This window comes from Lynx rufus, unplaced genomic scaffold (assembly GCF_022079265.1).
Source record: "Lynx rufus isolate CCGP_SWC_20201006 ecotype Redwood Valley unplaced genomic scaffold, mLynRuf1.p SCAF_6, whole genome shotgun sequence".
Taxonomy (NCBI): Eukaryota; Metazoa; Chordata; class Mammalia; order Carnivora; family Felidae; genus Lynx; species Lynx rufus.
The window spans coordinates 77,971,760-77,998,882 of NW_025814878.1; the positions used below are offsets into that span (position 1 = coordinate 77,971,760).

The 27,123-nt window shown below is 37.9% G+C and overlaps 1 protein-coding gene and 1 pseudogene across 2 annotated transcripts in view; one reads left to right on the forward strand and one right to left on the reverse strand.

Annotated features, from left to right (window-relative positions):
• Window positions 1-22,026, reverse strand: part of SENP6 (SUMO specific peptidase 6) — a 116,037-nt gene extending 94,011 nt beyond the window's left edge. For both annotated transcript variants that reach the window (XM_047103315.1, XM_047103313.1), the window contains exon 1: window positions 21,877-22,026. In XM_047103315.1, coding sequence (XP_046959271.1) covers window positions 21,877-21,928 — 52 coding nt within the window. In that variant the 5' untranslated portion in view covers window positions 21,929-22,026. The remainder of the gene's footprint in view (window positions 1-21,876) is intronic.
• On the forward strand, window positions 13,678-14,530 carry LOC124528365 (protein LSM14 homolog A-like; annotated as a pseudogene).
• Window positions 22,027-27,123: the final 5,097 nt, after the last annotated feature.

Below are 27,123 nucleotides of genomic sequence, written 5' to 3' on the forward strand. Positions count from 1 at the left end.
TCAGTCAATCATCTCTGCCTTTTAACAGAAGAGAAATCAATGTTTTCTGTGTTGACAATATGGTGAACTCAACGTCCAGGAAAATCCTCTAGATCAGAACACCACATATACTCATGATGAGTTTTAAAATTTTAAGTGAGTGGCTAAAACCCTCTGAAACCATAAACAACCAGAAAGTGGGAACTGAGAGATAAATGAGTTCTGAAGCTGGCATTTGTCTCAGAGTCAAAAACCTGATGGCCTAGATCCTGGGCTTTAAGATCAAGTTTGGGATGCCAGCAAGATGAGAGGTTAAACTGATGACCAGAAGATCTGAAGGGCAACCTTAAGATTAGGTGAACTAGGAGAAAAAAAGAAACTGAAAGAAAGTAGGAATAATTCTGATGTCTTTCCTTTGCTCTGGGTTTTTAGGTTAAACTGATGACAAAGTGTATTTATCTCATGGTTAGGGAATTCCTAACCACCACAAGCTCACAATTACTCAGGTTTGGGACCAGAATTTTCATAACCATAACCTACAGGACCCAGGAAAGTCTATAATTAAAACAGTCTCACAAGAGGCTGAGTATCACTAGATGTTGGAAAAATGCAAATCAAAACTATAATGAGATACTCAGTCATTAGGATAGCCATTATTTTTAAAAAACATGAAATAGTAAGTGTTGGTAAGAATGTGGAGAAACTGGAAATTCTGTGCATCGCTGGTGGGAATGTAAAACAGTGCAGCCACCATGGGAAGTTCGGCAGTTCCTCAGAGTTAAACAGAATTACCCTATGTTCCAGAAATCTCATTTCTAGGTTTGTACCCAAAATAATTGGGACAGCACGGACTCTGATACTTACACACCAACATTCATAGTAGCATTAATCACATAGCCAAAGGTGAAAACAACTCAAATGTCCAGCAAAAGATGAATAAATAAATAAAATGTTCTGTGTATATATGCATATACATACACACACAGAGGAATATTATTCAGCCATAAAGGAATCAAATTCTGAATAATGCTACAACATGGATCAACCCTGAAAACATTACAATGAGTTAAACAAGCTAGCCATAAAATAACATATATTGTATGACTCCACTTATATGAGGTATCAAGGATAGGCAAATTCAGAAGCAGAAAGTGCGACAGAGGTTAACAGGGGTTGGAGAAGGAGAAGAATGGAGAGTTATTTTTTTAATTGGCATATGGTTTTTGTTTGGGATGATGAAAAAGTTCTGGAAATGAATGGTGGTAATGATTGTACAACATTATGAAAGTACTTAATGACAATCCAAATTGTATACTTGAAAATGATTAAAATTGTAAATTTTGTTATGTATATTTCTGCTACAATAAAAAACCATTTTTAAAGCCCCACCCTGCAAAAAGCCTCTATGTGACTAGCAGAATCAAATATAAATCCTCTCTAAAAATTTCAATACAGCCTCAAAAAGAGTTTCAAAGAATAGGAGTTCACAACCAAAATTATGAAATGGGAAGGAAGAAGTCACTATGAGCAAATCTGAAACCTCTTTACATGTATACTGGGGTTGGACAAATAATAGTGTATAATGGATGCAAGGTTTCTCCCTGTCAGAGAAAGAGGTTACAAATAAGCAACAGAAAAGAAAACCAGAATGAACTCTGTTTATTCTAATGGTACTAGAGAAAGAGATATCAGTATGAATCCATATTTGTTTGACATATATACAGATAGGTAAAAGAACAAATATAGGCATGTCTTGTAGCATGGGTTAGTATACAGAACTAAGGCTCTCTTCTCTGAGAGGTCTAAAAAGCAGTGACAGCCTAGTGGCAACAAGTACACTTACAGCCAGATCCTGATTTTTAAATATCATTCTCTAATAAACGGAGCTCAGGCTCCTAGAAGAAATGACTGATTCTAAGGATGGGGCAGGGAAAATACAAGATAAACCTGGAATATTCTGTATACTAGGAAATAAGGAGGTTCTTTTTCAAAAAAAAAAAAAAAAAAAAAGATGGGGGAATATCAAAAGGTTACAGGAGCCAAACTGAACCTCCCAATAGTTGAACAAGGGTGAAACAATTTTAGCAAAAATAAACAGTATTGAATTATAACTCCCAAAAGTAAACAAATATTCACGAAGTCATACTGACATAAATGACTGAATGAATAGATAACTAAATGGGAAAAAGGGACATACTTTCCTTAAAAAAGAATTCCAAATGATATATGCACAAACTCTTTCCTATAAGAGATGAAAATTCCCTTTCCCTTCAGTTTAGACTGGACTTGGTAACTCACTTACAAGCATCGACTACAGAAAGGGAAAAAAGTCAATTGACAGTGATATCTGACAATCACTACCTCAGCCATAATTAAGGTTAAAATCAAAAGTGACGTCTTATTCACAGGATGTAGTATTTAATACGATGTGATGAAAATGCCACTTCAGCTCTGTGGTCTTCTTCCCAAAAACCCATAATGCCAGTTAATCATGAGAAAACATCAGATAAACTGAGAAACAGTCTACAAAATACCTGACTAGTATGCTTTTAAAAAGGAAGGAAAGATTAAGAAACTATTATAGATCAGAGGAGACTAAGGAGATGTAACGATCAAAATGCGGTATCCTGGATTGGACCTTGGAATAAGAAAAGGACATTAGTGAAATAACCAAGGAAGTGCAAATAAAGTCTGTAGTTTGGGTAATAGTATTATAGTTATGTTAATTTCCAAGTTTTTAACAAATGTACTATGATCATATAAGGTGCTAACATTAAGAAAAAATGAATAGTATATAGAAACTATGACATCTTCGAAACCTGTCTATGAATTTAAAATTATTCCCCAAAAAGAACATTAAAAAATCAAAAGTAAAATGAACCTGTTTTAAAAAAAAGATGGTTAGGTGAAAGTTATGGTACCAAGACAGAAAAGGTAATTAAACTATAATGATTTCTAAGCTAATGAAGACTCATAATCGAGCAACTAGTATCCATCAACTAGGCAAGTTAGTCAAAAAGGCCACGAGGCAGCGAAAAGTCAAGAAATGTTTATTATTTATGCACTAAAGGAACTAGGGTTCTAAACACACAATTCTAACACATCTAGTCACATGATTTCGCAATCCACAGATTAGAACCTCTAAATGTATAAATGAAAGAACAATCAACAAATTAGAACTTCTAAATGTATAAATAAAAGAACAATAACCTCGAGAAAGTGATTACTGCCAATAAAAAAAAATAAGTTAGAAGAAACAAACATTTTTAAAACATAAGTTTAGGGCAACTTACAGTAGGAGCAAAACCTTAAATCCTTAAAAGTCCTGGAGAGCATTTCACATTTCAATATCCTGCTATAGCTGACATTAGTAATAATGAGAATAGAAAATTATGTCCACTAAACTCCACTTACAAAATTAAGTGGAAGAAGAGATAAAGGTTAAGAAGAGATCCCAGTAAGTATCACAAAAATAAATGCATTTTTCTCCATATGCTTCACTAAAATGACAGTAAAGGAAGGAGAGGAGAAAAAGTAGAAACCCTTAAGAACAAAAAGAAAAGCAGAAAGGAGATAACAGTAAATGAGAGATGTAACTAAACTGAAAGATGAAAACGTGATGGATGGGGAGGCACTGACTTAGTTGACTAGAGAAAACACACCTAAATACCTACAAGGGCACAAATATTACCAAACTGACACAAGAAGATTTGAACACTGCTGCATCAATAAAAGAAACTGAATTATTACAAATATTTCCATAAAGAAATATTCAGGCCCAAAAGGCCTCTCTAGTAATTTTTTTATACAGGTTATTTTTATTTCACAGTAAGTAATTTCGTCCTATTTTTTAAGTAAACTCTACCCCCAACATGGGGCTCAATCTTACAACCCCAAGTTCAAGAGTCACATGCTCTAATGACTGAGTTAGCCAGGTGCCCCTATAGTAATTTCTTTCAAGCTTTTAAGAAAGAGCAACACATTTATTTTCCCAGAAAATAAAAGAAGGGGAAATACCCTGCACTGACTTCGCAAAGTAAGAGTATCTGGATTCCAAACCTGACAATGACACCCAAGGAAGGAAAATTACCACTCTCTCATGGAGACAAATATAAAACCCTAAATAAAATATCAGCAAATCAAATCCAGTAATATGTAAAGAAAAATATATACTAATCGAGCAGAGTTTATTCCAAAAGAATCAACATTTAAAAATCATAAATATAATTCACAAAACAAATACTTTGCAACAAACAGAAAACAGTAACAAATACTGTTTAGGGGCACCTGGGTGGCTCAGTCAGTTAAGCGCCTGACTCCTGATTTTGGCTCAGGTCATGATTTCACAGTTCCTGAGTTAGAGCCCAGCGTTGGGCTCTGCGCTGACAGTGTGGAGCCTGCTTGAGATTCTCTCTCTGCCTCTCCCCTGCTTGTGTGTTCTCTCTCTCCTTCTCTAAATAAACTTCTAAAAATTTCTTTAAAAATTAAAAAAATAATTTTTAAAAATTTAATAAATACAGTAGACATTAATCCAACTACATCAATAATCACTCTGAACATCAATGGTTTAGGTGCACCAATCAAAAGACAGAGTTGTCAAAGTGGATCAAATAACAGACCCAACCATATGCCATCTACAAGAAACATACTTCAGACACTAAATAAACAAATGGACACAAACAGATTAAAAGTAAACAGATGGGGAAAGATATACCACACTAACAATAATCAAAAGAAAGCAGGAGTAGCTATGTTTTCAGACAAAGCAGATGTAAAAGCAAGGAAAGTTATTAGACGTAAAGAAGGGCATTACATAATGTTAACAGAGTCAATTTTCTTTAATTTTTTAATATTTATTTTTGAGAGAAAGCGCACCTGCGCAAGTGGGCCAGAGAGAGAAAAGGCACAGAATCTGAAGCAGGGTCCAGCTCTGAGCTGTCAGCACATAGGCCGATGAGGGGCTTGAACCCATGAACCATGAGATTATGACCTGAGCTGAAGTAGGATGCTTAACCATCTGAGCCACCCAGGCACCCCAACAGAGTCAATTTTCAATGAAGACATAACAATCCCTAATATGTATGTACCTAACAACAGTGTTAAACTATATAAGGCAGAATATAATAGAATTCCAAGAAGAAAACAGGAGACCTGTTATAATAATTGGAAACTGTAACATTCCTGTATTAGAAATGGACTGTGACAGTGGGCAGAAAATCACTGAGGACAAAGTTGAACTCAATAATACCACCAACCAACTGGAGATGATGGACATCTACAGACCACTTCTTCATCCAACAACACAAAAATACACATTTTTCCCAAGCTCACATGGAACGATTACTAAGACAGACTACATTCTAAGCCATAAAACACTTTAAAAAATTTACAGAAACAGAAATCACACAACGTCTGCTCTGAGATCACAACAGGATTAAACTAGAAATCTATAAGTGAAAGGCTAGAAATCAACAAATGGAAAATTCCAAAATACGTGGAAGATTAAAACACCTCTAAATAACAAATGGATCAATGAAGAAACTTCAAAATAAATTTAAAAATATTTTGAACTAAATAAAAATGAAAGCACAACTTACCAAATTTGAGAGATATAGTGAAAGCAGATACACAGGGAAATTTATAGCACTGAAAGCATGTATAAAGAAATATCTCAACTACATCACCTAAGCTTCTATCTTAGGAAGCTAGAAAAAGAGCAGTTCAAAACTGAAGCATAAGAAAAGAAATAATACAAATTAGGGCATAAATCAATGAAACTGAATAGGGAATCAATCAAAAAAAAAAATCAACAAAACCAAAATCTGGTTCTTTAAAGACTAATATAATCCATAAGCTGCCAGCCAGGCTAATTAAAAAGAGGGAAGACACAGGGATACCTGGGTGGTTCACTCAGTTAAGCATCCAACTCTTAGTTTCAGCTCAGTTGATCATCTCATGGTTCTCGGGATGAAGCTCTGTAGCGGGCTCCACACTGACAGCATGGAGCCTGCTTGGGATTTTCTTTCCCCCTCCCTCTCAAAATAAATAAACTTAAAAAAAAAAAAAAAAAGGCGGGGGGGGGGGAGACACAATTTACTAGTATCATAAATGAAAAAGGAACATCACTACAGATCTCATAGATATTAAAAGAATAAAGTAATAGTATTAACTCCACATCCAAATTTAATAACCCAGATGAAATGGACCACTTCCTTGAAAGATACAAGCTGCCAAAACTCACACAAAAAGAAACAAATGATCTACATAAGCCTCTATCAAAGAAACGTAATCAATAATTACTTTCCAAAACAAAACACCACGCCCAGACGGGTTCACTAGTGAATTCTACCAGATATTTATGGAATAAATTGTATTAATTCTCTATTATCTCTTTCAGAAGATAGAAGCATTCTATGAGACCAACAGCACCCTAGCTTCAAACCAGATAGAGACATTTACTAACGAATTGAATCCAACAATGTGTAAGAATTATGCACCATGACCAAATGGGATTTGTCCCAGCTTTGCAGGACTGGTTCATCATTCAAAAATTAATGTAATCCATTTCATCAATAGGCTGAAAAAGAAAAGTCATACAATCCTATCGATAGAGGCAGAAAAAGCACTTGATGAAATTCAACTCTTATTCATGATTTTTAAAACTCAGTAAACGAGGAATACGGAGGAACTCCCTAAACTTAATAAAGAGCATCTACAAAAATCCACAGCCAACATCATACATAATGGTGAGAAACTGAAGCTTTTCCACTGAGATCAGGTATAAGGGAGGAATGACCTCTCATCATTCCTTTTCAATAATGCACTGGAAATTTTGCTAATTCAATAAAACAAGAGAAGGAAAAAAGAGAGCTACAGATTGGGAAAGAAGAAATAAAACTTTGTTCAGAGATGATATTTCCACATAAAATCCAAAATAATCCATCAAAAAAAATGCAATTAAGAAGCAATTATACTGTCTGAAAAATATAAGATTAATACAAAAAGGTCAATTGCTTTCCAATATACCAATAATATAAAAGTGGAATTTGAAATTAAAAGCACAATACCACTTACATTAGCATGCCCCAAAATATAATACTTAGCTGTAAAGCTAACAAAATATGTACAAGAGCTATAAGGAAAACTACAAAACTCCAATAAATGTAATCAAAGTAGAACTAAATATCATGGATAGCACGACTCAATATTGTCAAGTTACCAATTCTTCCCAACATTATCTACAGATTTAATGCAATTGCAATAAAAATCTCAGCAAGTTATTTTGTAGAGAGTGAGAAGCAGATTATAAATTTATGTGGAGAGGCTAAAGACCCAGAATAACCAACACAATATTTATGAAGAACAAATCTGGAAGACTAACACCACCCAACTTTGAGTCTTACTATAAAACTACAGTAATCAAGTCAGTGTGGTGTTGGCAAACAAATAGACAAATCAGTAGAACAGAGAACCCAGAACAGACCCACGTGAACATAATTAGTTGATCTTTGACAAAGGAACAAATGCAATACAACGTAAGAAAAGTTAGTCTATTCAAAAAAATGGTGCTGAAACAACTGGACATCCACATGCAACAAAATGACTCTAGACACAAACCTCACATCCTTCAAAAAAATTAATTCAAAACGGATTGCAATGGAAAACTATAAAACTCCTACAACATAACATAAGAGAAAACTTAAATAACCTTGAGTATGACAATGACTTTTTAGATACAACACCCAAGGCACAATCCATGAAAGAATTAATAAGCTGGACTTCATTAAAATTAGGCACTTCTGCTATGCAAAAGACAACATCAAGAAAATGAGAAGACAAACCAGGCTGGGAGAAAATATTTGCAAAACACACATCTGATAAAGGATTGTATCCAAAATATACAAAATACTCTTAAAGTCATTAAAAAGAAAACAAATTTAAAAATGGGCCAAGGAGCACCTGGATGGCTCAGTCAGTTAAGCGACTAAATTCGTCTCAGGTCATGACCTTGTGGTTCGTGAGTTCAAGCCAAGTATTGGGCTCTCTGCTGTCAGCACGGAGCCCACTTCAGATCCTCTGTCCCTCCCTCTCTCTCCCTCCCTCTCTCTCTCTCTCTCTCTCTCTCTCTCTCTCTCTGCCCCTCCTGCTTGTTAAAAAAGGAGGAGGAGGAGGGGGGAGAAGGGGGAGGAGGAGAAAAATGGGCCAAAAGAGGGGAGGAGGGTTGCAGGACAGGCAAAATGGGTGAAGGGGAGTAGATACAGGTCTTCTATTGTAGAATGAATAAATCACAGGAATAAAAGGCACAGCACAGGGAATACAGTCAACAGTACCATAGGAGCACTGTATGGGGACAGACGGTAGCTACACTTGTGGTGAGCATAATAGATTTGTGGAATCACTATGTTATGCACCTGAAACTAATGTAACACCGTGTGTCAACTATTCTACAATTTTTTTTTTATAATTTTTTTTTCAACGTTTATTTATTTTTGGGACAGAGAGAGACAGAGCATGAACGGGGGAGGGGCAGAGAGAGAGGGAGACACAGAATCGGAAACAGGCTCCAGGCTCTGAGCCATCAGCCCAGAGCCTGACGCGGGGCTCGAACTCACGGACCGCGAGATCGTGACCTGGCTGAAGTCGGACGCTTAACCGACTGCGCCACCCAGGCGCCCCTCTACAAGTTTTTTAAAAAGGAAGGGGCCTTGGATATCTCAGCTGGTTGAGCATCCAACTCTTGATATCAGCTCAGGTCGTGAGATCAAGCCCCACGTCAGGCTCTGCCCTGAGCATGGAGACTGCTTAAGATACTCTCTCTCTCCCTCTCTCTCTGTCCCTCCCCCCACTTGCACACATGCACGCTCACTCTCTCAAAATAAACAAATAAACATTAAAGGGGCGGGGCAAAGACCTTAACAGACACCTCACCAAAGAAGATAGAGATGACAAACAAGCACATGAAAAGATGCTCCACATCATTGGTCATCAGGGATATGCAAATTAAAACAATGAGAAACACTCCCATTAAAATAGCTAAAATCTGGAATACTGACAACATCAACTGCCGGTAAGGATGTACAAAAAGAATTCTCACTCATTGCTAGTGGGAACACAAAATGGTACGGTTTGGGATTTCTTACAAAACTACACATACTGTTACCATACAGCAAATGCACTCCTTGGTATTTAACTTGGCATTTAAGGAGTTAAAAACTTACATCCACACTAACATCTACACACAAATGTTTATAGCAGTTTTATTTTAACTGCCAAAACTTGGAAACAACTAAGATGTCCTTCAGTAGGTGAATGGATAAATTATGGTGCATTCAGACAATGGAATATTATTTCCCTAAGAAGGAATGAGCTATCAAGCCATGAAAAAACATGAAGAAAACTTAAATGCATAACTACATACTATATGATTTCAACTATATGACATTCTGAAAAAGGCAAAACTATGGGGACAGTAAAAAGATCAGTACTTGCCAAGAGTATTTTGGGGGAGGCAGGTTTGAAGAATGAATAGGTGGAGCACTGAATTTTATGGCACTGAAAATACTCCATATATTATGATGATGGATACATGTCATTATACATCTCTCCAAACCCACAAATTATATACAACAGCAAGAGTGAATTACACTATATATATGAACTTTGGGTGATTATGCTGTGCCAATGTAGGTTTATCAATTGTAACAAATATACCACTCTGTTGGGAGATATTGATATGGGTGGAGGCTATGCACATGTGGGAGTAGAAGGTACATGGGAAATCTGTGCACCTTCCTCTCAACTTTGCTGTGAACCTAAAACTGCTCTTAAAAAAAAGTCTTTAAAAAAATAAATAAGTAAATACTTTGCACGGTTAGGGAAAAAAAAAAAAAGCCTGTTTTTTTTTTTTCCCAATTTCACTGAGATGTAATTGTCATATAACACTGTATAAATTCAAGGTGTACACCATAATAACTTGAATTACATATATTGTGAAATGATCACCACAATAAGTTCAGTTAACATCCAACACTTAATAGAGATACAAAACAAAAAGTTATTTTCCTGGTGATGACAACTCATCACATAAGAGAACTGATGAGAACTTTTTTCTTGTGATGATCTACTGTCAACAACTTAAAAAAAAAATACCATACAGATGTTAACTAGAGTCATCATTTTGTACATTAAATCCTCAGTACTGGAAGTTTGTACCTTTTGACCACCTTCTCTAAGTCCCCAACCCTCACCTCACTTCCTGCCTCAATAACCACAAATCTGATCTGTTTAGGATTCCACATATAAGTGAAATCATACAGTATTTGTCTTTCTCTGACTTCTCTCACTTAATATAATGCCCTCAAGGTTCATACACGTTGTCTCAAATTGCCAATGTCCTTGATTTTTATGGCTGAGTAATATTCCACAGTATATAAGTATGTATATGACTATTTCTTTATCCATTCCTGGTCAACGGATCTTAGGCTTTTTAAATGTCATGGCTATTATAAATAATGCTGTGAACATCTGGGTGCAACTATCTTTTTGGTACTTTTTTCTTAAGTTTTTACATAGTGTAATATTAATTTCACTTGTATAATATAGTGATTCCACACTTCCATACAACAACTGGTGCTCATCACAAGTGTACTCCTTAATCCCCATCACCTATTTCACCCATCCCTCCATCCATCTCCCCCCTGACATTGTTTCCTTCGATATATTCCCAGAAGTGGAATGATGAATGATGTTGAGCACCTTTTCATGTACCTGTTGGCATCTGTATGTCTTCTTTGGAAAATGTCTATTCAAGCCCTTTGTCCATTTTTAATTGGATTATTTGGGGGTTTTGGTAATGAGTTGTAGGAGTTCTTTATATATTTTAGATATTAATCCCTTACAATATAAGACTTACAAATACTTAATAAAGTCTTTAAAATACTTTTTCAGTATAAAGAAAACATAATATATACACTATAAATAGACTTCCAAATTCTGTTAACCCAGCCTGTATACCTGACTGGCATTCTCCTCCTGCCATAAAACTAATAAAACAAAAAAGTTAGAATACAAAGGACCAATAAAGACCAAAGGATTTCTTACATCACGAAAAGCACAAGCCATTGGGAAAAAAAACAACAAATGACTACATTACATTAAAAAATTCTGTTCAAGGGTCTCCTGGGTGGTTCACTCTGTTAAGTGTCTAACTCCTGATTCCGGCTCCAGTCATGATCACACGGTTTGTGAGATCAAGTCCCCTATCGGGTTCTGCGCTGACAGCACGGAGTCTGCTTGGGAGCGCTCTCTACCCCCTTCTCTCCTTGCCCCTCCCCTATTTGCATGCACGCTGTCTTTCAAAATAAATAAAAATAGAAATAAAAAATTCTGTTCATAAAATTATTCATTAAAAAATAAGTAATAATTTCATAAGATGTATGTTTAATCCATAAATTCAGTGAAAGTTTCCTATCCAGAGTATATAATATAGAACTCCAAAATTCCAAGAAAATGCCTATTTTAGGCAGAAGATATGAATGAATTAAGAACAGAAACACATACACACAAAAACAAAAGCACAAAAAGAAACTCATAGTATATTTTGTTTACTCAAGAGCCCGAAGCTCACAGAACAGGGATTAGCTCCAGCTTGGCACTCAATATTTTTTGAATGTTCAATGAACAAGGAGTATTTTTTAAAAAAAAATTTTAATGTTTATTTTTGAAAGAAGGAGAAAGAGAGAGAAAGAGTGTGTGCTAGCGGGCGAGGGGCACAGATAGAGGGAGACAGAGACTTGGAGGCAGACTCCCTGCTATCAGCGCGAAGCCTGACCTAAGGCTGTAACTCATGAACCATGAGATCATGAGCCAAAGTCAGATGCTCAATGGACTGAGCCATCCAAGCACCCAGGAATATATATGTTTTTTAATGAGCAATAAAGATACTCAATCTCACTACAGACCAGAATATTATAAATTAAAACCACCATCTGATAACCCCATCAGACTGGCAAAAACTAAAACATCAAACATTATGAAGTGGGTGATGATGTGTATAAACTGGAAAATTTAAAAACTGTTAATCAAACCACTCTGGAGACCAATTTGACAATATCTACATAAAGCTGGAACTGTACATGACCCAATGATTCCATCGCTTAAGGGATACACTAGATCAGGTGTCAGTGAAGTATGGCCCAGCTAAATATGGACTACTGCCCGTTTTTATGAGACCTAAAAGCTAAGATGGCTTTAACATTTTTAAATGGTTGAAGGGAAAAAAAAAATCAAAACAATGTTTCATAACACATAAAAATTATAAAAAAATTCAAATTTGAGCGTCCATCAAGGTTTACTGGCACACAGCCACATTTGTTTACTTATGTCTCATCTATGACTGCCTTCTTACTAAAATAGCAGCATTGAGTAATTGGACAGAGAGTGTTCAGACTGCAAAGTGTAAAAACATTTACTATCTGGCCCTTTAAACAGAAAGTTTGCTGACCTCTGCCCTACAGAAACACACGTGCACAAGGAAATGTACTTTTAAAAGATTTCATAGTAGCAATATGAAACATATGAAGGTATACATAGTAGCAATGTATGTAATAATAAAAAGGTGGCTACAACCTAAACTTCTACAAATGGGAATGTATAAATAAACTGTAGTATATCCATACTATGAGATACTAATTGACAATGAAAATGGAAGTTCTTATCAACATTAATCCCTCAAACAATGCTGTAAGAATGATAAGCAAGTTGCGGAAAAATACAGAACATAACTCATATTCTAAAACATGCAAGATAATTTACACGTGCGCACGCACGTGTGGGTGCGCGCGGACACACAGACAGACAGACAGACAGACAGACACACACACACACACACACACAGTTTAGAGATACATACATAAAGAGTAAAGTACAAAGAAATGCATGGGAAAGATAACTACCAAATTAAGAATGGTAGTTACCCCTGGAGGTAGGAGGATGCAAAAACGATAGGGTTTACCCCAGCTTCAACTATACTGGTAATGTTTTCTTTCGGCTAGTAAGCAGAACATGAGTTTTTGCTATACTATTCTTCATATTTCACATAGATATAAAATATTTCCTAATAACTTTTAAACTATCACCATAATGTTTTACAATAATGAAAAATAGGATATTTTTTTTAAACTTGAAACTTCTGCAACTGACAAATGTAAAAGCAGTAAAATATAAAGAGGAATTAAATGTCAATGTCAGAAAATCTCAATAAAGCAATTTCAGGTGGCTCTGTAGCACTATCGCCCCAGTCTTTCTTAAGAACTTGTCAGGATCCTCCAAAGACAGTTCTATTGGAGCTCCAAGCACCATGTTACAGGTACCCTGCTGAAGAGACCAGGTGAAGAGGCCTTTACACTACATGGAAAGAGAAGGGTCCACCTTTCCACATCTACTAGAGTCAAGACATTTGAATGAAGCCATCTTGGAACCTCCAGACCAGGGACATATGTTATGTAAAGAAGAATCACCCAGCTGAGGTGACTTTCTCAAATCCCTAATCTATAAAGCCTTTGTACTTTTGAACAGAAAACAGACCAATAGATTATCCAAAACTATCTCAAAATGAAGTCTAAATATATTATATTCTTGGGAGTGATATTAAATTAGATTTCTCAGGAGTCACCAAAACCACATACTCTTTGCATCGGGATGGAGCTACTACTGCTCAGTATTCTTTGTTTATCTACTTCTTTGTTCCATTCAGTGGATTTCTATGGACCTTTTGGCAGGATGCCAGCATACAGTTAGTTCTGTCCAAGGTCTTTATCAGGCAGCTGTTTGGTGCTACTGGTGTTTCTGGAAGCTCCTTGATCTTCTATAGAACAGAAATATCAATCAGTGGTATCTTATCCCAAAGTAATACAGGTGGTTCTATCTTTACAAGATAGAAAAAATTCAGTTATCTCTAAAAATTCAGTTATCTCAAGCTGATGCACACAAAGTTCCAAAGTCAGGAAATGAACAACTCAGATATGACTGTAAGAGACAAACAGTGCCAAAGAAAGGTGAGAAGATCATCAGGGTAAGAGAGGAATTCAGTATCCAGGGAGATGGACCAATGACATTTTAATTCTGCACATGAAATGCATAATTCAACAAGGAAAAAACGGACAGAAAACTTAAATTAGAAGGTAAACTTGAGAAACAGGCAAAGCTTGTAAATGGTGAAGACAAAGGAGACTCAAGAGTTGGTACTCAAACTGGGAAGGAAATGCTGATGAAGACTCCCAGACTTAATCGCTATTATGACAAAACTAAATCATTCTTTGATAAAATCTCCTATGATATTATAGAACGGAGACCAACCTAGGCTGAAGAAAGATCAAATGCCAAAATATTTGGAATCCCACTTCATCCAAACAGTGGTCATAGGAGTTATAGAGGCAGAGTCAACAGAGGTCATGATGGTGAAGAGGTAGTATCTTCACCATGTTTTCACAATTTAGTGGCAGATTCATATATAGGAGGTAGTGGGGTAGAAAGCTTGCAGATTTTTGAATGAGGAAAGACAACAAAGTTATTACATAGTCTACAAACAGGTCTCAGGGAATTTCTAGCTCTTCATTAGATTGCCATTTGGTTTCAATCTTTGCAAAAAATGAAGAAGTGAATTTACTATATGCTGGACACACACACTGGCTTTTTTTGTTGTTGTTCTCCCTACTCTATTTCAAAGACTATAATGCAGTTAATATGGGGGGGGGGGACCATACTAAAAAGCAAACATGAAATGTATTTGAAATAGCCAAAAGCCTCCAAAAGCAAGATCAGAATATGGTTTGTTGTATTGCTACTCAAGCTTGTAGCTTCAGATGTCCTCAAGGTAATTGTTGTTAACCTGCGACAAGGCAGAATGTCTAAACGTCTCCATGTGACCCCAATGATTGTACCAATTTTAGCAATGAAAGTCCTGTATCCTCAGGAGAAAGGGGTCCTAATTTTTGGTGATGGATGCAGAAAATTATGTAAAGTACAAAACCTAAGATAATCCAAAGAATAGGGCTAAAGAAAAACCATTTGTAATATCAAACAGATACTGCATAGATTATCTACCTTCCATACTTGTTGTCTTTTTTTTTTTTTAAGCTGATGTTGGCAATCATAATTTGCAGTTCATAATACCAGATTCCATCCATTGTTGCATCATTCCAAGCAACAGGACTTTAAGTATACAAGTTAAGTGGGTTATAATCATGATCATTAATAGACTGCTGTCCTTGACTTTGTATATTAACTGTTGTGTTTTGTACGGAGATAGTGTTTAATTTTTAATACCATAAATAGTGTGACCACGTTTTCTAAGAGTTCAGGTAATGAAAATGAAAAAGACTACAATAACAACTCCAGCATGACCCAAACATCACCAAGTGAAAGAAAAAAGGAAAGAAAACTTTCTAACATTCTTCCTCTTTTCTTACTTACGCTTACCTGGATTCAGAAATTCTTGAATCAGTCCCTGATCAAAGAGAAGTCAAACCAATGACTGTTTATTTTGCTCTTTATACCTGTGAAACAAATTACAAATTGTGTGGCCTACTTTGTTCCATCTTCTGTAGCTTCCAACTGCCAAGAAATTAGAAACTTTTGGATCTCGTAAGAACTGTCATTTTCAAGTTTAAGCAATATTTTGGCTTTGTGAAAAGAATTAAAAAATATATACATACCAGGTAAACGGGAGAAGAAAGGTGGCTGTATAAAGATGGTTGCAAATTCTTTGCCACTCTTGGCACTGAATGGTGGTCTATTTCCCTCCCCTTGAATCTGGGTTGATTCTGTGACATTTTTTGCCAATAGATGTGGCAGAAGTGACTGGGAAATTCCTGAAATTAAGCCTTAAGAGATCTGTGGCTCTTGTTCTTGTCCTCTTAGAGTGCTGCTTCTTCAATAACTGATAATTCCCCATAATTCCCTATTATTTTTCCTTCTCTTGTCTAGACCCCTCTCAAAGGGAAAGTAGGAAAGAGGAAGAGTGGGGAAGCAAAGGGATAAGGAAAGGAGGGAAGGAAGAGAGAAGGAAATGCTGAAGGAAGTTAAAGATTATATATGTCAGGTGCCAAGCTCCAGTTCTGATTTTCCCACCAAGTTGTTCTAGATCATATAACCCCTCTACAACTCTTGATTTCCTCAAATACTCAACATAGTTTTGTAATGGCAACAGAAACAATCAACTTATGGAAATGTAGACATGTAGACTATATAATTCCATTTCCTCCTTCCTCTCTGACTACACCAATGAACCTATAATATCAAGAACAATCAGCTAATGGGCGCCAGGTGGGCTCAGTCGGTAGCGCATGCAACTCTTGATCTCAGAGTTGTTTGAGCCCCACGATGGGTGTAGAGATTACTTACTAGATAATAATAATAAAATAAAATAAAATCCAAAAACAACAAGCTAATACCTAGAAAAAGAAAGGTAGTAAGTGAAAGAAAAGTAAAAACTAGAATTCAAATAAAAACAAAGGCAATATGAAAGAGAAGGAAAGCAAGAAAAGGAAGTTCTTTTTCTCTACTAAGAAAACCAATATAGCAATACCAAGTAACACATAGTGCTCAGGATTATATGCCCGGAATTGTTCTTTCAAACATATTAACATATTTAATGTTCATGGAAAGTTTATGAGGTAACTTCAGTTACCATTCTTGGTTCACAGATATGAAAACACAAAAGTGGTGAGCCAAATGTTGAACCCTGGCAATCCAGCTTCTGAGTTCACACTCTCATTACATTTCTAATGAAAATACCTTTTATGAAATCAACTCAACTGGGATAAAACCAGGAAATAAGCACACTTAAGTAAGGAGTAAATAAGGAATGATACTGTGATGCAGTTTCTAAGAGTAGTCCTATCAACAGAAAAAGAAACAGGGCTAAATGGATAACTTTGTTGTGTGTTCCACTTAGCAGGTGGAAACTAAAGACCTTGCTCATATTTATGGAATGCCAATCATTTAGAAGAAATTGTGCTTTAGTTCAAGAGATCCTATGAAGTATTTATTTACAGTTCTCGGTAAAACTGACAAACTGATTGGGTTCTGAATTACACTTATATGTAAAATAAAAGTATGGTTAAGGGGAAATAGAAAACATTTTTCATTTGGAGATTTAATACATTTTGCTGGTATAGAGGGCAACAGGGCAATAATTCAGCATCAGGCTTTTCAAGCTAGTGGTCAAAGTCCACAAAAGGAATTGGACCCAAAGTAAAAAGGGAAACAAAGTAGTTACGTAGGTATATGTGTGTTTGTACACAAAAGGTAAGGCCAGGAAAAATGGGAGTAAATAATGGTGAAGCAATTAGTTGGTAAGAAAAAGGAAAAAAAAAAGGGAGAAAAAAGCTCTATTTGAGTAAGTGTAGTATAAAAAAAAAAAGGAACAAATGAGAGAGCAAGTAGATTTGTTAAAGGTTCCACAGGGGAGATAAAGGGGGGGGAGGGGGAGGAGGAGGAGGAAGAGGAGGAGGAGGAGAAGAGGAAGAGGAAGAAGAAGAAGAGGAGGAAGAGGAAGAGGAAGAGGAAGAGGAAGAGGAAGAAGAAGAAGAAGAAGAAGAAGAAGAAGAAGAAGAAGAAGAAAGGGAGGGAGGGATGGAGGGGGAGGGGGGAGGGGGAGGTGGGAGGAGGAGGAGAAGGTGGAAGAGGAGGAGGAGGAAGAAACAAGAACAAGCTAGTTACCATCAACTTTGCCCTAAATTGATCTTGCTGATAATCTTTTGCTCTTCTCTAAAGCATCCTTTTCCATGTGGTAGCCAATGACCTTTCTGGGAACAAATCTGATAATGTTAACTCCAGTTTCATCTTGTACCACTCTCCTTGCCAGTACCACACTATCCTTTTAGTTCCCTAAACATGTCATGCTTTCTCTATTTTATTTCCTCAGCTTGGAAATCCTTCCCACCTTTCCTTCTCCTACTCATCCTTCAAAATGTCCTAATTAAATCAAATTCTTGTTATTATGAATAATTTATTTTGTTGTACCTGACAGCTGTAACTTTACGTTTACAAGTGTGATTATGTGACCATCGGCTCTCCTCACTCAACTGGAAACTCCATGGAGAAACCACTTCTTTTTCCCCTTCAACACTGTGCCTCTCTCAGCATAGTACCTACAACACTGCAGTTGTCCAATAAATACCTGGTGAATGAATGAAGGAAAAGAGAATCCTGCCATGCTATTATCACAAGTAGAAAAGGGTATAAAACAACCTTAAGTTAATAGAAGAGAAAGAAACAGAGAGAAAAAAGAGTTCAATACAAGTTGGGTCCTAATTAAATCTTAGTAATTTCAGTGTGATACTATACTAAAATATTAAGTACAATAGTAGCCAGTAGGTCTCCCTTTTTCTAATGAAGTCAGAAAAGGAAATAGAATTAACATTTTACTTCATTATAAGGAAATAAAACAGGCTTGTTAGTCTAGGGGTATGATTCTCGCTTTGGAAATAAAACATAATTTAGAACATGATTGACAAATAAGCATCTCAAACTTAATTCAAACAAAGCAGAACTATTAACTTCTCATTCCTCTACTACCAGTCTCCTCCACTTCAGTAAATGGAATTAACTCCCAAAACCTCCAACCAAAACCCTGGGGGTCATCTATGATCCCTCCCATTCTCTGATCCTCAATATGCAATTTACCAAGAAGCCCTGTAAGCTTCTACATCCAAACATATCTTCAATCTACCCACTCTTCCCCAATTTCCAATGCTACCATTCTAATCCAAGATCCTCTTTTGGTTTTACTGAAATAGAATTAATATACAATATTATATTAGTTTCAGGTGTGCAACATATTGATTTAACAATTCTGTACATTACTCAATGCTCACCACTACAAATGTAGTCACCATCTGTTACCATAAAACATTATTACAGTAATACTGGCTATATTCCCTATGCTCTACTTTTCACTTCTGTGGGTTATTTTATAATCTAAGTTTGTACCTCTTAACACCCTTTATCTATTCTAACCCCTCTATTTTAGACTACTCCAATATTCTAACTCATGTCCCTGCTTTTACTATTCCTCTACTCTAATTCATTCTACCCAAAGTGATTTTTTAAAAAGATAAATCATATCATGACACTCCTTAGCGCCAAACTCTTCAATGACTTCCCACTTCTTACAATAAAATAAAAATTCGTCTTGAATATTAGATCTGCTGCCTCCCTTTCTTATCATTCTCTCCTTTGCTTGCTACATTTCAGCCATAATGACCTCCTTTTTGTTTCAAAAATGGAACCATACAGCATCTCAAAACTTCACAGACATCATCCTCTCTGCCATACTCTGAAGTGTCCTATAGTTAACATGTTACCTTAATTCAGGTGTCACCTCCTCAGGAGGGAGTTTACTGATTTTAATATTATGTAAAATAGCTTTTCCACTCCTTTATTGCTCTATATATTCCTGTCTTTATCACACTGCTACCACCTTGTTTATTTCATTAACAACAAATTGTTCCAAGAGTAAGAAATACAATGGTGAAAAAATAAAGTCACTTTTTTCACGGAGCTTATATTTTAGTAAGATTGAAAAACAAATTTATCAAGTGACAAGCATTATGAAAAATAAAACAGAATAAGGGAATACCATGCGTTTGTATGTGTGGCAGCGGGACATTTTATGTAGGTCGTCAGGTCTGAGTAGACATGAACAAAGTGAAAAAGGGAACTTTATGAAAACATGGAGTAAAATTATTCTAGGGGCTTCTGGGTGGCTCAGTCGGTTAAGTGTTCAATTTCAGGTCAGGTCATGATCTCACAGTTGTGGGTTCAAGCCCTGAGTCAAGCTCTGTGCTGACTGTTCAGAGCCTGGAGCCTGCTTTGGATTCTGTCTCTCTCTCTGACCCTCCCCTGCTCGCACTCCGCCTGTCTCTCCCGCTCAAAAATAAACAAACATTAAAATTTTTTTTAAATTATTCTAAATGGATTTTTACTTATTTATTAATGCAGTACAATATATGAAAACCAGATATGAGAAACTGAAATCCTTGCTTTCCCTTATGCTCATATTCTAAACAAGTTACCATTTGCTTTCCTTATGAGAATGTTGAAGACAAGGTGAAACTCAAAATTATTATAACTGTACATTCCTAGACCCTTAAGTTAGAGCCAACTAAGAACGATAGCTTGAAATTCACAATCAGCCCAATATTTGTTGGCTGTATTTATGCTCTTTCCATCCTTCCTATGTTCATCTAGTTAGAACTTAAACTGAACCAGAAGCCTATAGAAGTCCAAAAGTTACCTAAGTACAAAAATATAATCAACCATCTGCATACTGAATGTACTAAGTAAGCATCAGTAACAGTAAGACATCTTTGGAGGTTCCAATAGCAAAACAAAAAATAACAGCACACAACACCACCTGTAACACAAGTTGCACCACTCTCGGCCTCTAATAGATATCTATTCTGCCCAAACAAGAATGGAGGTAAAACAGAGGTAATATGAAATGAACCCAGAAAAACTTAGAAGCTTTCCACATCTTCCCACTAGGAATCCCATACAAAACTCCCATCAATTTTAAATAAAGGCTGGCTTGCATAGCCATGTAAGTGTTTCTTTTGTTTTTGTTTTTTTGCTTTGCTATACTCAAGGAAGAATTAAGAAAATTAAGATCTCTTTCCCTATCCACCTCTATTAGGCCCTATTTGTTCAGAGTAATATTGAGGACCTACTGTAGTCCAGGCACTGTTCCAGGTGCTGTTAATAAAACCATAAACAAGGCAATACCTATCCCTCTACACCCTCTTACAGAATACCTACACCACAGTTAAGATATATTTTCTTAATTGAGAAATGTTTCTAATCAATTATTTTTTTTAAAGATTGCTTATCTTGTATATGAAAATCAACTTTGTGAAAGTATCCAGCTAATCCTTTTTAACAATCACCGCACAGTAAGCTCGTTTTTCTAAACATGTTTATAAACAATTTATATTTAATTTGGGATAAACACTGAACCCATACTCAAATTGAGCAATGCAAACACTCAAGTTCCTGGTCCACAGTCACAACGGATTTATCAGTATTTGAGAGTCCGTATTTATATGGGCAAGGAACCAATATTGTTACCCATTACCACCATTCCCAACAATAACATGCAGCTTTTCTTAAGACTTAGTCCACCTACAACAAATGTTTGGCTTTCCCTCACAAGTGAATAAAAATGGAACCACCCAAACTTTGTCTATTAGCTTTGGTGACCGTCCCCAAATTGACATTGTGAATCTCGTTCTATATTTTCAGATAAATTATGTTATAAAATATCTTTAGCAAAACATTTCGTAAGAACATCAGACATGGCCAGACTTAATCTGAATACTGGATGCAAAAGGAAGCCCGAAGCTCTGCGAAACAGAAACAGCAGAGAGCGTACATGAAACATACCCAAGTAAAACTACCTCTCCCCTCCCTACTTAGGATTGGCCCCCAATTTCACCCAACCTTAGCAATCTGAAACTTTCCATCAACACCAAACAAGATGCGACTGCCATCCGCTCTCATCTTTAGGCCACCACCAAAAAATTTAAAATGTCAAAGACAACGCGTGCACTCTCAAGGGACACCCACCAACTCCAGCTCGCAGCGGTATCCACCCGCGCCCTCTCGGCCATGTCCGCCCCCAGCCAAGCTCCTCGCACCGGCGGACTCGAACCCAGCGCGCTCGCAGCACATTCCCTCCCAGCCATCGCCCGGGCAGCTCCCGCCCCCCCCCCCCCCAGTACCTCTGCCGCCCCCAAACCCACCCTGTGCGAATAACTGAATATCCGGAGACCAGGAGGGCCACACTTCCCTGTATTTCCCCCACCCTATCCCCTGCAAAAGCAGAAATAGGTGTACCTTCCAGAAAAGTAATCTCCCCTGCGCTGCCGCCGCTCTTGCCAGCCGCCATCTTCCTCCTCCCACGCCGCCTCCTTCTTAATCCATGGCCCACACCACCGCCGCGCTTGCCGGGATGAGGGGCCGCGCCGCAGGAGGGTAGCCGCCGCAGGGTTGCGGGCCTAGAACTCGGCCGTCAGGGGGGCGGCGCTCCCACGGCCAGATGGGCCTACACAAAAGCAGGCCAGGCGCTCCCGGGCCTATCCGCGGGCTGGCGGGTGGCAAGGCCCGCGGCCTGGACTTCTCCTCAGGCCCCTCCGGGGGAACGCGAGCGGCGGCGACGGCGACGGCGCTTCCCGGGCCCGGTTCCTCTCGGCCCACGACTCCCCATCCACCGCCTACCCAGGCCGCCTGAGACGCTTTCCCCAGCCGCGGGACCCAGGAAGAGAGGCTGAAGGCGAGCACACAAACACACCTCCCTTCGTCCCGGGCCGTAAAATGGCCGCAGCCGCCGCGCCGGGGCGGCGAGGTCTCGGCGACCGTCAGGCGCCCCCAGGCCCTTCGCTCCCTCTGCCGCCGCCGCCGCCGCTACGGCCGTCCGCCCACCCCGCCCAGGCGTGAATGCATCAGCGGAGGCCTTTGCGACTGTCCATGTGGACAGGGGTGGGTCTCCTCTGCCACCGCCTCGCGTCCGTCGCCACAGCAGCTCCAGCCGCCGCCGCTGCCGCTCCTCCCCCACGGGCGCTGGAGCTGCCGCCCGGCTCCCGCCCCCACCGCGACGCCGCCGCCCCCAGCGCCGCTCCCCCTCAGGAGCCCGGGCTCGGCTCGCGGGCAGAACGGTCTGCGGCGCCGCACGGAACACCGACTTGAGGCTCCAGACGCCGTGGCTCTCGGTGGAGCGGGCCCTGCGCGGCGCCGACTCGGCCTGGACGCGTTTCGTCCAAAAAAAGTCTCGACCGCCGAGGGCCCCATGGCAGACCTGGTGTGTGAGCGCTTCTAAGCCAGGCTGGTGATGAGCTTGGGTTCTGTGGCACCACAGTTGCCTAAGAAAATGTTAGAAGTTCCTTTCTTTGACCAGGCCTTAGAATTGAAACCATAGTCAACTGAAGAGCGTAGGTAGAGTGAAGTAGGGCAACCACATGTTAAGAAAATGATTTGTGGTCTTCATTTTTAAAAGAAGCTTTCAAAATAATTTATCAAGGAAGCGTCTACAGTACATTTTGGATGACAGTGTACAAAAAAAAAAAAAAAAATCCTGTCATACGTGCCTGAGACTTCAAAACCCATACCCTGCCTTACAAATCAGGTCTTCTAATTAATTGCAGGTTATTATATCATGTTTATTTTTTCTTTTCCTTTTTTCTTTGGCTTTTTACAATTATAAAAGTAAGGCATTCATTAACGAAAATCTGGAATACAGGAAAGGGAAGTGATGCCTGGCTCCAACCACCAAAACTCAATTCTTTTAGGTGTGTAGTCCTCTAAGCGAACATTTTTCTTAAATCCCTCATTATTCCTCTTTAAAAAACGAAAATTTCTGCTATGTATCATTGAAAATCCAACAGCCACTAAATTGATGCAGAAAAGGTATGATTAAAGTGCAGTCTTTGAAGAATGAACTGCTCTAATTCGTTTGTCCTGTTAGCCAAGGCATAGGCAGAAAATCTTTCCCTTTAAAACTTCTTTTAAAACCTTATCCTAACATGAATAACCTTTCCTGATTTAGTGTAAGTAACATAATGAGTATAATTTATTATAATTTGTTGCTTGAGGATGTTGAATGATCCAGTTGTGATGCTCTATGACATAGTCTGTGCCAGTGACAGTATAATACTGAGGTGTGTAAATAACAGGCAGATGTGGGTGACTGGACTCATTTGTACAGACTCCAAAATACAGTTTTAAAAAATAATCTCTCATTTAAAAATAGATGCATACTGGCTTCGAAAATGGAAAAAGGTGTGGGAAGTCAAGGAATGTGGGTGGCCTCTGGAAGCCAGCTTTCAGAAAAGGCAAGGAAATGGATTCTGTTAGAGCTTCCAGAAAGCAAAGCCAACACCTTGATTTTAACTCAGTGAGACAGAACGGACCACTGACCTTACAGAACTGTAAGATAATAAATTTTTGCTAAGTTGCTAAATTAGTGGTCCTTTGTTGCAGCAGCCGCAGAAAACTAATATACATGGAATGGGAAACAAGGTGGAGTTACATAAAAGACGTCTTTTGAGCAGCCTGAGGTAGGATCTTTAAGACAAAGTCCATTGTTTTGTGTTACGAATTTCAGCTAATGTCTATGGGAACACATAATTCCAACTTTAAAAATGTGGCATCAAAATCACCTGGAAAGGCTTGTTAAAACAGGTTGCTCTACCCCACCCCTAGTGTTTCTGATTCAGCGGGTCTGGAGTGCACCTGAAAATTTGCATTTTTAATAAGTTCCCAAGGTGTTACAACATGCTGCTGATTAGGGGACCACATTATGAAAACCACTAGATTAAACAATCTCTAAATTTCCTTTCAGTTTAATTCCATGAGTCTGCAATTACAAGTGAAATGATCAGTTTCCATGTTAAAGTATAAGATTAAAGATATTTCAGAAATCACTACTCCTCCTTGTGAACATTATCAATTAAAAACTGATAGTATCATGTGACTCTTAAGGTATTCCGGCCTAGAAAAAGTCAGATTGAGGATATGTCCCTGAAATATAGCTATATTTAGTATATATGCATATATATATATATATATATATATTTAATATATTTACAAATGTAGCCTTTTTTTATATGTACATTTTGAATGATACCCAGGGGTGTTACTAAGAATGCTTTTGAATGGTAGAAATACAAAATGTTAGAATTACAAAACCAATTCTCTGAGTTATACAATCAATTTTTATTACAAGTTTAGCATGTCTTTATTGCTTAAATTTAGCAAATTCTATTAAGATGTAAGCTAACCTGGCATATTTAACACAATTTAATTCTGGCATAAAAGATAAATAGAAAAGTTAGACTAAAGCTTGAATGGATGTGTAATTACAGTAGATAAAAAAAAGCTACTTTATTTTTCTAATTATTCCATTAAAAAAATTTTGGGAAAAAAGGAAAAACAAAGCAGAGATCTGCCACCCCAATTTTTTTTTTTTTAACGTTTATTTATTTTTGGGACAGAGAGAGACAGAGCATGAACGGGGAGGGGCAGAGAGAGAGGGAGACACAGAATCTGAAGCAGGCTCCATCTGAGCCATCAGCACAGAGCCCGACGCGGGGCTCGAACTCACGGACCGTGAGATCGTGACCCGAGCTGAAGTCGGACGCCCAACCGACTGAGCCACCCAGGCGCCCCCCCAAAATTTTAATTCTAATTCTAAAGCCCTCTCTTTTCTAATAGCATTTTACTTACTTAGTCTGGTCATCCAGTACCAAGTTTAAATTCTAAACCCGGTCTTCCATACTCAACAATGCAAACATCCCATCTCCAACCACAATGGTCAGTGGTATTGACCAAAGGACCCATATCTGCAAGGCAACACAATCATCCTATGCAAACAGAATTCAGAGGAAAACAGGGTGGAGACTGATGACAGGATCTTTTGGAGGATCCAAGAGCATGAGACCCTCTCCAAAGCTACTCTTCTGCGGAGATTCTTTACTCAGTACATAGTATTGGCATCCACCCAGTTTCACAAACTAGAAACCTAGGAATCATCTTTTACTTGCTTTTTTTAATTGAATCTACATCCTTGAATATATCTTTAGCTTATTTTTTTAAGTTTATTTGTTTATTTTGAGAGAGACAGACAGTGCAAGTGGGGGGAGGGACAGAGAGAGGGAGAGAGAGAGAATCCCAAGCAGGCTCAGCACTGCCAGTACGAAGCCTGACGTGCGGCTCGAACCCACAAAACCATGAGATCATGACCTGAGCCGAAACCAAGAGCTGGACACTTAACCGACTGAGCCACCCAGGCACCCCATGTCCTTGAATATATCTTGAATCTATTCACATTTTTTCCAATTCCAATGAGCCCATCCTAGTCTTAGCCAGGGTGGCTCAGCCATACTACTGTAATAACAGCTTCAAACAGGCCATTCCATGGTCTCTCTGCCCACCCTCTAATCCATTTCTCACACAAAAGCTATAATGATCTTAAAAAATTAAAAAATCAGATCAAAGCACCTTCCCACTAAAACCATTCAAAGGTTTCCTGTTGCTCTTAGGATAAACTCCTAAATCCTTAATCGATCTACTGGGCCCTCCCTACCTACTTCACCAGCCTCATCTTTAACAGCATTTTCACCTTCTCGGTTAAGTTCCAGCCATTTTGTTCTTCTTTCAGTTCCACAAATGCTTCATCTTCTTTTCTACTTTAAAGACTTTGGACACGTTTTATCCTCCATCTGCAATGCATTTTTTTGTCTAAATAGGGACTTGCACCAGTAGGTTAATACATATCTGCTGAATAAAACAACATATTTAAAATAATCTTTGTCAAGGAAAATTCAGAATTGTAGAATTCTAGAACCTGAATTCCTTAGTTACCATCTAATTCAGTCTTCTCAGAAGTCCAGAAAATGTCTTTGCCCAAAGTAACATTGTGGTAAAAAGCTATGATAAATGCCCTAAAAAGGATCAGCAATCCAGATGTGAACCTGGGGCCTGGGTTTGAAGATTACAATGCTGAAGCAACTTGAGCTCTTTCCAGGAGGCCAGGAACTGACTGAAGGAGGACTTGTGTTGGTAATAGATACATAATAACAAAGCTTCTTCTCTGTATTTGGCTACAAAATCTTCTTTTGTATCACAGTTGTATCCTCCATTTTAGCCAGATTTAAAATTCTTCATATAAAACTATAGTTGACCCTTGACCAACATGGGTTTGAATTGCATGCTTCCACTTATGCATGGAATTTTTTCAATACATAGAACTGTAAATGTATTTTCTCTTCTTTATGATTTATAAATAACATTTCCTTGTCTCTGGCTTATTTTATTATAAGAATATTGTATGTAATAACATATAACATACAAAATATGTGTTAATTGACAATGTTGTCAGCAAGACCTTGGTCAACAGATAAGTTTTAGGGGAATTAAAAGTTATATGCAGATTTCCTATTGCATGAGGGATTGGTGCCTTGGGACCAAGGACCCCTGACTTGTTCAAGGGACAGCTGTATTTGAATAAACTGATTCATATTTTATGCTGGTAGAGCTTAATAATTATTAATAAAATAATCCAGTTTAAATACATATATTTCTTTTTTT